The 11864-nt window shown below is 51.8% G+C and overlaps 7 protein-coding genes across 7 annotated transcripts; 2 read left to right on the top strand and 5 right to left on the bottom strand.

The window, feature by feature from the left end:
• Positions 1-818: 818 nt before the first annotated feature.
• BO72DRAFT_279990 (uncharacterized protein) lies at positions 819-1253 on the bottom strand. The gene has a single exon (XM_040940273.1). It carries the CDS (start codon positions 1161-1163, stop codon positions 945-947), a length of 219 nt encoding a protein of 72 aa, XP_040796334.1. The 5' UTR covers positions 1164-1253; the 3' UTR covers positions 819-944.
• A 4-nt stretch (positions 1254-1257) lies between these two features.
• BO72DRAFT_452850 (uncharacterized protein) lies at positions 1258-1692 on the top strand. The gene has a single exon (XM_040945834.1). The coding sequence runs from the start codon at positions 1369-1371 to the stop codon at positions 1654-1656; it is 288 nt and encodes a 95-aa protein (XP_040796333.1). The 5' UTR covers positions 1258-1368; the 3' UTR covers positions 1657-1692.
• A 191-nt stretch (positions 1693-1883) lies between these two features.
• Positions 1884-4460, bottom strand: BO72DRAFT_521158 (uncharacterized protein). The gene is made up of 9 exons (XM_040949740.1): positions 4293-4460; positions 3760-4097; positions 3628-3712; positions 3399-3556; positions 3035-3352; positions 2861-2978; positions 2534-2813; positions 2417-2471; positions 1884-2343 (listed from the first exon to the last, which is right to left on the bottom strand). Exons 1-9 carry the CDS (start codon positions 4411-4413, stop codon positions 1966-1968), a joined length of 1851 nt encoding a protein of 616 aa, XP_040796332.1. The 5' UTR covers positions 4414-4460; the 3' UTR covers positions 1884-1965.
• Positions 4461-4818: 358 nt separating this feature from the next.
• On the bottom strand, positions 4819-6925 carry BO72DRAFT_532031 (FAD-binding domain-containing protein). The gene is made up of 2 exons (XM_040950414.1): positions 6256-6925; positions 4819-6200 (listed from the first exon to the last, which is right to left on the bottom strand). The coding sequence occupies exons 1-2, from the start codon at positions 6857-6859 to the stop codon at positions 5176-5178; spliced, it is 1629 nt and encodes a 542-aa protein (XP_040796331.1). The 5' UTR covers positions 6860-6925; the 3' UTR covers positions 4819-5175.
• A 341-nt stretch (positions 6926-7266) lies between these two features.
• On the bottom strand, positions 7267-7773 carry BO72DRAFT_463126 (uncharacterized protein; the record flags this gene model as incomplete). Its single annotated transcript, XM_040946582.1, has 1 exon — positions 7267-7773. The coding sequence occupies one exon, from the start codon at positions 7771-7773 to the stop codon at positions 7267-7269; it is 507 nt and encodes a 168-aa protein (XP_040796330.1).
• Positions 7774-8346: 573 nt separating this feature from the next.
• On the bottom strand, positions 8347-9891 carry BO72DRAFT_532030 (D-alanine--D-alanine ligase family protein). Its single transcript, XM_040950413.1, has 3 exons — positions 9470-9891; positions 8798-9391; positions 8347-8741 (listed from the first exon to the last, which is right to left on the bottom strand). The coding sequence occupies exons 1-3, from the start codon at positions 9827-9829 to the stop codon at positions 8559-8561; spliced, it is 1137 nt and encodes a 378-aa protein (XP_040796329.1). The 5' UTR covers positions 9830-9891; the 3' UTR covers positions 8347-8558.
• Positions 9892-10207: 316 nt separating this feature from the next.
• BO72DRAFT_389918 (KamA family radical SAM protein) lies at positions 10208-11761 on the top strand (the record flags this gene model as incomplete). Its single annotated transcript, XM_040941786.1, has 4 exons — positions 10208-10378; positions 10436-10787; positions 10834-11384; positions 11444-11761. The coding sequence occupies 4 exons, from the start codon at positions 10208-10210 to the stop codon at positions 11759-11761; spliced, it is 1392 nt and encodes a 463-aa protein (XP_040796328.1).
• Positions 11762-11864: the final 103 nt, after the last annotated feature.

The raw sequence follows: 11864 nt of genomic DNA, 5'->3' as shown, positions 1-11864 counted from the left end.
GTTGACCTCGCGTATCGAAACCCTACCATCGAATTTTGAGACAGATTGTCACCGAGACCTACTGGGCGCGACGCCCCCGACCAGGTTGTGCGCGCGTTGCAGCATGATTGATGACGTCATCATTGTCTGTTGCTGCTGCTGCAGTCGCATCTACGCCAAGGCCAGGATCTATTGCATTACCGGCACAGTTTGCGTGTAGATCGCCGCTCGACGCTTAGCGAATGCATTAAACTCCGTTACATCACCTCTAGCATAGACCACGGTCTACAGGTTTCACATTCGGGGCGAGTATATATCGCAGCAAGTGGAGGGGAGGTTCAAATCTACTGACGAATTGAAGTTGTCGAGGGTTGATGAGGTTACTTCATAATACCAGCAAAACACTGGGCACAGATACTGGCTGGTTGATGCCGTTCATGTTGTAGGTAGCAGTAGACTCTACTTTGAGGGTGGCGGAAAAGCACTGCCTGGACATCAACCCATTCACTACGGAATACTTCGTGCTGTCAGCCGAGCTTCGAAGACGAGACGTATCTATGTCTTATTGCCACCGTTGAGAGATTTGTTGAAAGCATTTGTGGTGACAGGTGGGCTGGACTGTGCGCATAAGTCGGCATAAATTACATAAGCATCCCCACAGTGCCGCTTATGCAGTTTCGGGCTTAGCTCGAATACTATCCTTGATCCAACCATAATGGTTTCAACTTGGGAAAAAAAGGAAGTGGCAAAAGGACAGTAGGCGCTTGGGACTCCGACTCATGTTAGGATTATTCGGCTCACAGTGGTTGTATATGGACTTTCCAGCAGATCTACCTTCGCGCGCCCTATGTTGTGCCGCGATATGTATCCAAAATCTCTCACTGCTTGCTGACCAACCTGGCTCTTCAAGATGTTGTGCATGTCTTCCAATCAACATAGTATGCACCAAACGTGCCCAGGAGTCCTCAGTATGAGGGAAATTGAGATAGGTTCATGCCGTATCGACAGTCGATTCTCTCGTATTGCATCCTTGGTAACATCGATGAATCCTCGGCAATCGACTTATCTTCGCCACTGAAATTGCCAAATCCGGCCAGCTCGAAGGCAACCAGGGAAAAAATGCCATTCCCCAACAATACATTGACGAAACGAGCTAGAGCTTCCTCGTATGATGAAGCTCGCATGATGTCAGTCAGTGTCAGCCTTTGCTGTACAATGCTCGAAAGGTATAAAAACCCAGGGACTTCACACCTCCGACAGCCAACCGAAGTACCTGCCCGATTACTCACCCTGCATCCGATGAAGGCTTCACCATCTGCTGGGTAACTCCTCCAAGATATATTGTGACCACAACCACACTATCGCAACCCTGGCCAGTGATCCTTAACAATGAAACTGACGACCCTGGCTATCACATTCCTTCTAGGCACATCCACCACTGCTGCCGCCTGGGAGCTTCGCGCCAACGGTCAGAAATGGACAGGCACCAACCCTCAGCGCTGCACCGCTGTCAACATCCCCAAGGGCGCGAAAATTAGCTGGTCGGGATCATCGGGCGCTCGGACACTGCAAGTGTACAACATGAAAGGAAGTTGTTCGCAGGTATATCGAACCGTGCAAGGGGTGGGTGATATCAATGCCTCGAACAACATTTACGGATTTGTGGTGAAGGCTTGATGGAAAAGATGCAACCAAATGTTAGAGCATTGTATCAAGTTCATTGGATATGAGTAGGAGCTATTTAGTAATGGAAGTTGTAGCACAATTGTCAACAGCCCCAGGCGAAGGCACAGAGCAATAACGAAACATGGAGATGCAATAAATTGGATAGATGCCATGGAAACCCTTATCGAGGCTTTCCTAGTACAAAGACAGGCACAACCGCGGCACCACACTGCCTCTGGGTAAGGCTCGTGCGGACTGCGAAATCTGGGGCTGATTATGCCAGCAAGTCATTCTACTCGGTGGTGATTGCCTCAATCGGACTCAAGAGAACACATCCAGCTTCTTTTCCTTGTGGAGAAAGATAATGTAGTAGATCTGCTGTGACGGCGAAATGTCTGACCATGCGCTCGTCACGTTCTTTGATCTCAGAAGGTCAACCTTTTGGGGCTTCTCTTTCGTGACCCAGTCATTATATTGCCTGTTGTCACTGTCGGCATTGTAAGCGTTGAGTATGATCTGCATCGGTTTGGAGGTCTCTGGACCCTGAAGTAGGTTTGTTGCCTTATCGATGAGCTCTCTTTCCGTGAGCTTTGTGTTGTCTGGAGTGCTTCCATGCTCCTGGTCTGGGTACTCCACCTTGTGCGCCATGTTAGGATCGATACCGTCGATCACGCTGACCAGGGACACTGTTTGTGATTGCTGTATTAATTCAGTCACTGGGATTAGACCAGGTGTCATCGAGAAGAGCTTGCAGTTGCAATCTAAAACTCACCTCGGTGATTCTCCAATAACGACAGTCTTTCACGGTCGCTGCCCATGCTGAAGGGCTGAAGAGACTCTTTAGCTTCGTTTGCCATCGGAGAGGGTCAAGAGCTCGGGCTTACTTTACTTTGAGCAAAGCACTGTATCTCCCCCGCGGGCCTCCCAAGTCAAGGCAGCATTCCCGACCGTCTGACCCTGGCTAGAGGTCTTTGTCTCACTAGTAGTGTTCGCATAATTCATGCCATAGCTCACTTGCGGCGCTGCGAAATTGAGCCCAGCAGCCTTGCGAGTCTCTTCCTTGGCTGCATCAAGTTGCTCAGTAGTCTTGACTTTGACATCCCTGCTGCTACGGAGAAACCCGCCCAGGATGACCTTGCTGGGGAACGCATCACCTGTAGTCCAAGCGCCTGCATATTTCGAGCCGCCGGAAAGGTGACCAGAGGGAATGGCTTACCGTAGTCATTGATGAACTTGATTTTGTCGTTCGCACTGTAGATGTTGTTGATGGCTTTCACGCACTCATCGGACAGCTGCAGGTACTCGGAGGATAGATCTAATGCCACGCGGGGAAACTATGACAATATCAGTGTATTAGACAACGTGGCTCTTGTGCAAGCAAACCTCTTACCTTGTAGGCCACTTTTAAAGTGAAATCTGTCTCTTGATCCAATTTCTCTTTTTTATAGGAGTTCTCCTCCGTCAGAGCAGCAGATGCTGAAAGCGATTTGCCGAAAGGGAGTCCGCTCCTGAACAGGGGGTGAAAGACGTCAGCACTGTGATACCAGATGGGACTCCACACATACGCATTGGCCTCGATGGCAGTGGAAGTAAACCCTTCTCTAGCCATGGACCGTTGGAAGGCAGTCCTCGTCTCCGTAACCGTGACCTTGGAGTCATCATCCACGTAGAAAGAGGGAACACCAGGAACGGTGTTCTGGGGAGGTTTCTTGTCAGTAAACAGCACGCCGGTATCGTCTTAAAGTTCTACGTACCAAGTATTCCTTCACAGGATCCTTCTTCGCTCCGTTGGTCTTGGCGGGAGCCTGAGAGCTTCCCGTCGCACTTCCCTGTGGCGAAGGAGTGGCTGGGACTTTCGCTACCTCGCCGAGCTGGGGAGAGAGTGCCCCCGCTGGACGACGAATTGCGAAGGCTATTTCTGTTAGTGGATACCTACCCTCTACTACGACAACCAACGACGGTGTAAGCGGAGGGCTGACATACCTCGCTTTGGGGCTTTGGCCACGAGTCCAGTCCCGGGGACATGCGTGTAACCATGGAGAATCCGGTTGTTGAACAAGATATTCTCCTATTGCATTTCCGTAAGATCGGCAGGTTCGGTGTAATCTTTGGTACTATGTTGTTTTGGAACCAGTCAGTCGTCATACGCCTGCATGCTAGCGATGATCTCATCTGAACCAGCCTAGGTGACGTTGCATAGCTCTGCTCCAGGGATGACAGCTTGCCCATCATTTCCGCGATCTTTCCGAGCTGACCAGTATTCAATCCTGAGCCCGAGGCCCCGAGTAAGCCTTCGAGATCAGATGCTAAATTGGATTGGGGTAAATTCTCTCGTGGTTCCTTGGCCAACACCGTGGACACGAGATGGACTATGACAAAAGGAACGCCCTTTATCTGCGGCTTATTCTCGATGTCAGAGGCCGCAGTTACCTCTGCATTCTCTCTCGGCTTCGCTTCGGGATACAGAGTTGCAAGATTCTAAGAGAGTGATGAGCTTGCCGAGCGACAGGAGAGGAACTGGCCAACTGAAACAGCAGAGATAAAGATGTGACAGATATTCAAACATGTCAGACCACGCTCAGTGCGTTGAGGTCCCAGATTGATGACTTGGTGGTGAGGGTTCAGAAAGCAATTGAAGGCATACAGACCATCCAAGACACCTTTCGCCATTTGGGAGAGACGCTTGAGCCAGTCATCAAGGCCATCGACAAGATTGACAGGGGCACCAGCTCTCCATTGTTGGCTATCGGAGAATCCAATATTAGCCATGGTATCAAAGAAGCTGTGACCAAATATGACGAGGTACGTGTTGTTTGAACCATGGACCTGAACTAAGACGTCTTGCCTGAACTTGCATCACGGGTTCTTGATGGTTTGACAGGGCTAACGGAAACACTTTCAGATTATCAAACAGGCCGAAGACTTTGCGAAAGCAGCTCAGATCAAGGTACTTGAGGAGTAGACATGTTCTTCCTCTGGGGTTACACATATCGCTCTGCGGCCCTTTCTTCCGACAATCTATCATACTGAATCCTCAGATCATCCTGTCGCTTTCTGGAATATGCACTCTGCCTTACACCTGTACTGTGTCGCTGTGACTCTACGAAATCTTCATTGAATGTTCATTGCTTCAAAGAAGGACTACAAGGATAGAGTGAAACATTGATAGTATTTAAAATCACAGTGGCGGGATTTCTACATATATTGGAATATCCAAGGCTACCTCACTGAGAAGCATCCTACTATGTAATCGAAGAAAAGGAAGCTTCAACAAGAGCAGTGAGGCTTATAACCGCCCGCTAGCAACACCGGTGCCCTTGACGATATGCAAAACATGCCTGAAATCATCAAAGTCTTGGAATATCTTGTGCTGAGGTCTATGGGTTGCTCGTTCTCAATGCTTCCACCGAGGCGTAGCGCTGTACATCTCAGATAATCGATCCAACCATTCATCCGTTTGACGATTCCAAGCGTAGTCAATAAGACGCATGTCATACAAATCTAAAGATATCCATCGAGCATTTCTAACGATTAATCCGCCGACGCCGACAACTTGAAGCCCCCGGTACAGCCTGTCTGAAATAGACCGTCTGGGTCATACTGCTGGCCTATTTTCCTCAGGAACTCCAAGTTCTGCTCGCCGTACCCTACCAATGGACGCTGCCAGTTTTCGCAGTAGTTCAAGTACCGGTAAGGATGGCTCCTGCCATTGGCTTCAGCGATAGCGTTTATCTTGGCCAGAATCCCACGGACCACCGAGTAAACATACTCGTCGTTATGTGCACCGTCCCAGTCAATTGACATATTAATGATGATTAGTGGCTCGTTTGTGCTCTCGTGGACACCGATGACATTGGGGTCGCCCTTTGCGGTCCACGAGGGCAGCAAAGGCTGCATGACCATTGTCCACATAGACCCCTCCACCTTGCGCAGGGACGCTGTTGCCTCTCGAAAAACGTCGTGGGCGGCCATGATGGTAGCCAGGTCATTCTTGATCGTGGTAGTCCCGAACGAGCTTCGCTTACTGGGCCAACAGCCTCGGTTGACCTCCTCGACAGCGGAAGTGACGGATTGCACCTTGTGGGTGCTCCAGTATCTCCACAGGGCGGAGAAGCCAGAACGTTGCCAAAAGGCCGGCCATTTTTTCGGGGATTCTGGTGTCTTGGTATAGGCCAGCTGTAGAGCAAGCAGCCGCATACTGATGGGCTGAAGATAAACATCGCAGACAATGGCTCCCGCGGCATAACTATCCACCTCCGCACCGCTGCTCTTAGGATCCATCCGCTTGACGCTGTTATGAAGAGCCAGAAGAGCTTTGGTGCATTGCGAGCCGGGTGCATATATGTAACCGCTCCAGATGGGGCTCGAGGGAAAGCAGCGCACGGTGAATCTAGTGACGATGCCGAAGTTGTTGGAGCCACCCTTCAGTGCCCGCCAGAGTTCCGGATGGGAGCTCGCTGTGGCCGTGACTGTCTCCCCCGAGGCCAGCACAACCTCGTATGCAATGACATTTGAGCATGCTAATCCGTACCTGGGAGTGAAGAAGGAGATTCCGCCTGGTTGAATGTGTTAATACGTTGACAAGACGATGTGGTGATTGACTTATAATACCTCCTAACGTAAACCCGCCCACTCCGACATCGGCACTTCTGCCTCCCACCACCCCGAGATTCAATTCGTCCAAGGTGCGCGAGACATCGCCCCACCGGGATCCTGCTCCAATCACCACACTTTCTCGGTCCTCGGCGACCGTCACCTCGCGGAAGTGGGTGAGATCGATCAGGACGCCGCCTTTGGCACTTGCAGCTCCCGTCAGTGGGGATTGGCCTCCGCCTCGAACAGCAAACAGAGTGTTATCGGACAGCGCTCCGGAGCTTTGTCGCCGCTGATGCTCCTGCTTGAGGATTTGGATCGCGGTCGACACTTCTTGAGTGGTGCGTGGCTGGACAATGACCGCTTGAACCACGTCGCGCTCCTGTCGGGCGAAATAGGTGCTAAGCGATTGGCGGAAGAGTTCACCGTCGCGGTGGAGGAGTAGCACGCTCCCTTGCGGGAGAGCCTTCACTAGCCTTTCGCCCAGAAGATGAGGAACTGGGGGGATTCCATCTTGCGGGGCAGGTTTCAATTCAGGTGGTGAGCTTAACCTGCCCAAGAAGCGGAACACCAGCACTACCAGGGCTGTCGCAATGGCTACCGAAGGGAGAAGAGCGCCCATGTTGGTATGTCATCAGGCGGCAGAGCATTCCGAGAATTCAAAGTCGTAAGGAAAAAAGGAAAGAAAGAAAAAAGGAGAGAAAAGGGAGAGAGAACGGAGAGAGAAGAGGTCTTTAAATGTCTCTAGCCAGCCGCACTGATACACGGGTTCAGACCCACAGTAAGCAAGACCAAGCGGGTGTGCTGGCCCCCCATTGGAGGCGCATAGTTAGGGCATGTCAGCACTAAAGAAAACTAGATATTTTTGGATTTACATTCTGGATTTATTGATGGAAGACTGCTTTTGATTAGAAGACCCGTGGGTTATGCCTATGATCAGAGATGGCAAATCGTTACGTTTTATGACACTGATCTCTTGGAAGCTGCTGAGTTGGTCGCTGTTCTTATGTGTGGAAACCGAGAAGAACCTCAATTCACCGATTGCTGCTTGGTAAGGTGACCCTTGATCAAGAAACAAATGCCCAGGAACAGTCCCTTCTCGAACGAGTCTTGGAGATTGTAAATGCGGACGCCTCGGATCTCCATGGGCTTGACCGGGACATCGCCAATGGCATTGCGAACGTGCTTCCATACCATGATTTTGCCATCCTGGTATGCACACCCGAGAACCATCTCCCACTCAGGGGGGGCTACCTGTCGCATCTCCTCCAGCTTGGGCTCCAGAAGAACCCTAGCGGTATTTGGCTTGTCGAGTGCGCCCAGGAGTATGTGTTGGAAACACTTGCCATCCTTAAACACGCTGACTGCCTGTGGTTCTTGGCCGCCTGGCCCCTGGATCACTCGAAAGTCGAATCCCGGCTCCCCTTCGAACGCCTGCCGCAAAACACTCACTAAGATGCTATCAGCCATGGTAATAAAAATATAATCTGATGCTCTGGAGCCCATCTGAGCGTTACGGGGCGGCGTGGGAGCCATTGTGGGTTGTTTGTGAAGTGAGTTTGGTGCCGTTGCTGCGATATATATACCTTTCGAGCTTTGTGGCACCCAGGTCTCAGGCAGTGTACTGAGCAGGAAAGCCTTTGTTTTCTATTCTGAAAGGCTCGTTGTTAAAGTTGGTCAAAGTGCCAAATCCTGGCCAGAGCAATCAAGAGGTTCAACCAACAGGCCCACAGGATGTTTCAGTGACGGGATAAAGCCATGAAGCATCAGGCAAGATAGGTCCATTCATAAGTCAAAAAATAATGCAGCACGTGTTACCTGAACTTTACATTGGACGTTCGAAGAAATTTCTATGCAGTAGCAAAGCACTGCCATTGCTCATGCTTAGCTAGTCTGGGCTTTCTTTATCATCTCACAACACATTGAAGATAATAAAGAAGGCTCCACCCTTTGTTCATTAAATACACTCTTATTCACTCACAAATTACAATTCGAGGCTCGAGCTTACTAATTGCAGTCTTGACTCTCTCAAGCATTGCTCTATGACTAAGCCTTAAGCCTGAAGTCCTCTTCGGAAGAACCTGGTTCTCGGAGAGCTTCTTTAACGATCCGCGGCAAAGTATACTAGTACTGTACTTCTTTTCCTCATGGACTACCAATGGAACTTGGAACCAAGAAGCCTTCGACTTCGCCAACATTCGTGCTTTCCGTGACCCAGACTTAGACCCCGTCGCGGTTGGTTGCGATGCGCTAGGCAAACAGCCGGCAGATATCGCAAGCTCCTATATACACCTACATCCATAGGAAACAATGCTGTGCGCTCACTGCGCTTTGGTTTTTAAACCTCCTTGTTTCAGCTCCAGTGACCTTTGCGCGAGATGTGGGTATCTTCCTACTGCACTCTCAACTACCAGAGCAAGAAGTTCCTGGTGCGATACTCCATGGTGGCGAGCCGTCTCGCTCAGGAAAGAATACCCTGGACATAATCCAGGCAAAGGGTTGACCTGAGTAGTTTCAGCATGACTTTGGCAATTTCTGGGAGGGGTGGCTGATAACTGACCTCGATAACATGCGGTCTCCCATCGGCTGAGCACCGGATATCCACACGTCCCACGTCACGAAAGCCCATGACTCTCCACACCCGCAAGGCGAGCGCCTCGACTGCCGCTACCTCCGGGTCCCACGATTCGATCGCAAACTTCATCACCTCTTTATCGTTCGCTCGGTTCTTGGCGTCAACGTCCAGGAACCCTCTTGTGAACGGATCCTTCTCACTCTCGGATTGTGTCCCGTGGCGTTTCTGCGCAGCCTCCCAGTCCAGATGCAAGGTCCCAAGCACACGTGCGGTCTGGCCGGTGCCGATCAGACTCACCGAGTACTCACGGCCAGCCAGATAACTTTCAACTAGGATACTCTGCCCAGGAAATTGACGTTGTAGCTTTTGCACCCCTTGTTCGAGCTCCGCTTGGTTGTGAACCTTGGAGAACGGATAAATGCCTTTCGAGCTTCCTTCACAGGATGGCTTGATGAACAACGGATATGCGGTCAACTTGACTGCGTGAGGGCTTGCTTGCACATCTTCAAGGGGATTCTGGGACGTTGATTGGACGACGGCGAACGGCGCGGTGGCGATGTCGTAGTATTGGAACATCATCTACGGGGCAGGAATCTGGGCTTAGCACGATCGCGTCGCTCGTCGAGTAGACAGAGATGATGCAGGAGGAGAGGGTACCTTGGTCTTTGCTTTGTCGAGTGTCATGGTCAGGGTTGCAGCGTCCGAAAAGACGCAGGGAATACGGTATGCTTCCAGCACGCCGGGGATTTGGGCCTCGCGAGCGGCGCCGTGCATCCCCTCCGAGATCGAGAACCCTAAGTCCCATCCCCGATGCTCCCCCTTCGCAATGCGTTGGATCAGCTCGTCCATGTCCCCCACAGGAACCACTCGATATCCCAGTCCGCGGAGCGACTCGATCATGCTGTCGATTGCTTCATCTTTGTCCAATTCCAGGCACTCCTCCAGGCTGTAGCCTTTGCTTAGGTACAGCGAGATTGTCTCATAGAAGAACGCTATCGTGATTGGAGTGAGGGTCATCGTTTCGAGTGCTGCAGGCTTTTGGCAATGGGTGCCGTACTAGTCGCGAGGTCCAAGTGAGGTCCCTCACTGGTTCTTAAGATGGTATAATGGAGAAGCTTCGGTCTCGAGGCCAGTCAGAGTGTGCGATGGCGGGCGATCATCCCTTGCATTACAAAGAAGCGGTGGACACGTCAGCATGGACGTACATTGCTGCATTTCGCGCACGCAATGCCAGCTTAACACATCACATCTCAGTGGCCGATCTGAGTTAATCACGCTTGGAGTCAATTTACGCTGTGCAATGTCTAGACCGAGTTTTCCGACCGAGGGGCTATAAACCGGGCACGGTTGGGCATGGGGCATTGATTTCCCACACAGCCGACAAAACCACCCACCATGACTCTCTCCTCACGCACTGCGAAGTCGAGCGTTGGAAAGGTGCGATGGTCATCGGTGGTCAGCAGCCCTCAGTTCCATCCATCGCCCACGGGGAATTGGGAATACTGGCGCAAGGTGCCCGCCTGGATGGATGTATCTCGGAACGAGTTTTTGAACTACAAGTGGCAGGTATGGTGACTCTATCTTGGGGCTCTCCTCTACATTCGCAGACTGATCATCAAATAGATGCACCACTCGCTGCAGAACACCCCGTCTCTGCTTGCCTTTCTGTCTGGAGTCCTTCCGCCCCAAGTCACAGCACCGTCGGGTCACGGAGAAATCACTCGTGACGAGGTGTTGAATGATGTGGTGACCGGACTCAAGAAGGCACCGATGGCTACTCGACTGACACCCCACATTCTGGCGCTGATCAACTGGGACGAGGTCTACTCCGATCCAATTCGACGCCAATTCATCCCAGTTGGCTCCTCGTACCAGCCCGACCATCCCAAGCTCACCCTCGACTCGTTGAACGAGACGCATGACTCACCAGTGAAAGGCCTGGTTCATCGCTATCCTGACAAGGTGCTGTTTCTGGGTAAGAATATCAAACCTATCTCTTGAGTGATACCAACCTGTCACAGCCAGCTCTGTGTGTCCGGTCTACTGCCGGTTTTGCACCCGATCCTACTCTGTAGGGGCGCAAACTGAGTCGGTCTCCAAAAAGCGATTTCTCCCACTCCGAAAATACTGGGAGCCGATGTTTGATTACATTGCGCAGACCCCAGCCGTGACCGATGTCGTCGTCTCCGGGGGCGACACCTTTTTCCTTGAGCCACAGCAACTGCAAGAAATCGGCGAGCGACTCCTGAGTCTGGAAAACGTGCGACGGATCCGCTTCGCGAGCAAAGGACTGTCTGTCTGCCCGTCACGCATCCTGGACCCAGATGACGGATGGGCCAATACGCTGATCGCCCTCAGCGAGCAGGGCCGGGCGCAAGGCAAGAGCATCGCCCTACATACGCATTTCAACCACCCGCAAGAGATCTCCTGGATCAGCGAGCAGGCTGCGCAGCACCTCTTCCGTCATGCCGTGACGGTTCGAAATCAGACTGTCTTACTGAATCGGGTCAACAATGACGTCCATACCATGAAGCGATTGATCCGGACGCTGGCAGACATCAATGTCCAACCGGTGAGTTCTCCAGCGGTACCTCTGCCGGGGGAGCAGGTCCGACTAACAGTTTCTACTAGTATTACGTATACCAGGGGGACATGGTACGGGGGGTGGAGGATCTCCGGACCCCCTTGCGCGACATTCTGCACCTCGAATCGCAGATCCGCGGCACGATCGCCGGCTTTATGACCCCCTCCTTCGTCGTCGACCTTCCCGGTGGCGGTGGCAAGCGGCTGGCGCAAACTTATGACAGCTACGATCCCTTGACGGGCGTGTCCAGATTCACAGCCCCGGGGGTCAAAGGGGACACTGTACATGAGTACCATGACCCCATGTGGTCCTTGCCTTCAGCAACAGAGGAGACAAGCACGGAGAAGGTAGATTCTAGCTCGTAAAAACTGCACCTAAGCACTCAGTAGTGATTTGATTCAGGGGTAAAAATGCAAGGGAGTGCAGCGTTGCATCCAAAACATACCGATCATGGCCCGCTTCCCCTTT

The sequence above is a fragment of the Aspergillus fijiensis genome (genome assembly GCF_003184825.1).
Source record: "Aspergillus fijiensis CBS 313.89 unplaced genomic scaffold BO72scaffold_78, whole genome shotgun sequence".
In the NCBI taxonomy this organism is placed as follows: domain Eukaryota; kingdom Fungi; phylum Ascomycota; class Eurotiomycetes; order Eurotiales; family Aspergillaceae; genus Aspergillus; species Aspergillus fijiensis.
The sequence above is the reverse complement of the archived record's forward strand: the minus strand, read 5'-3'. Positions and strand labels throughout refer to the sequence as shown.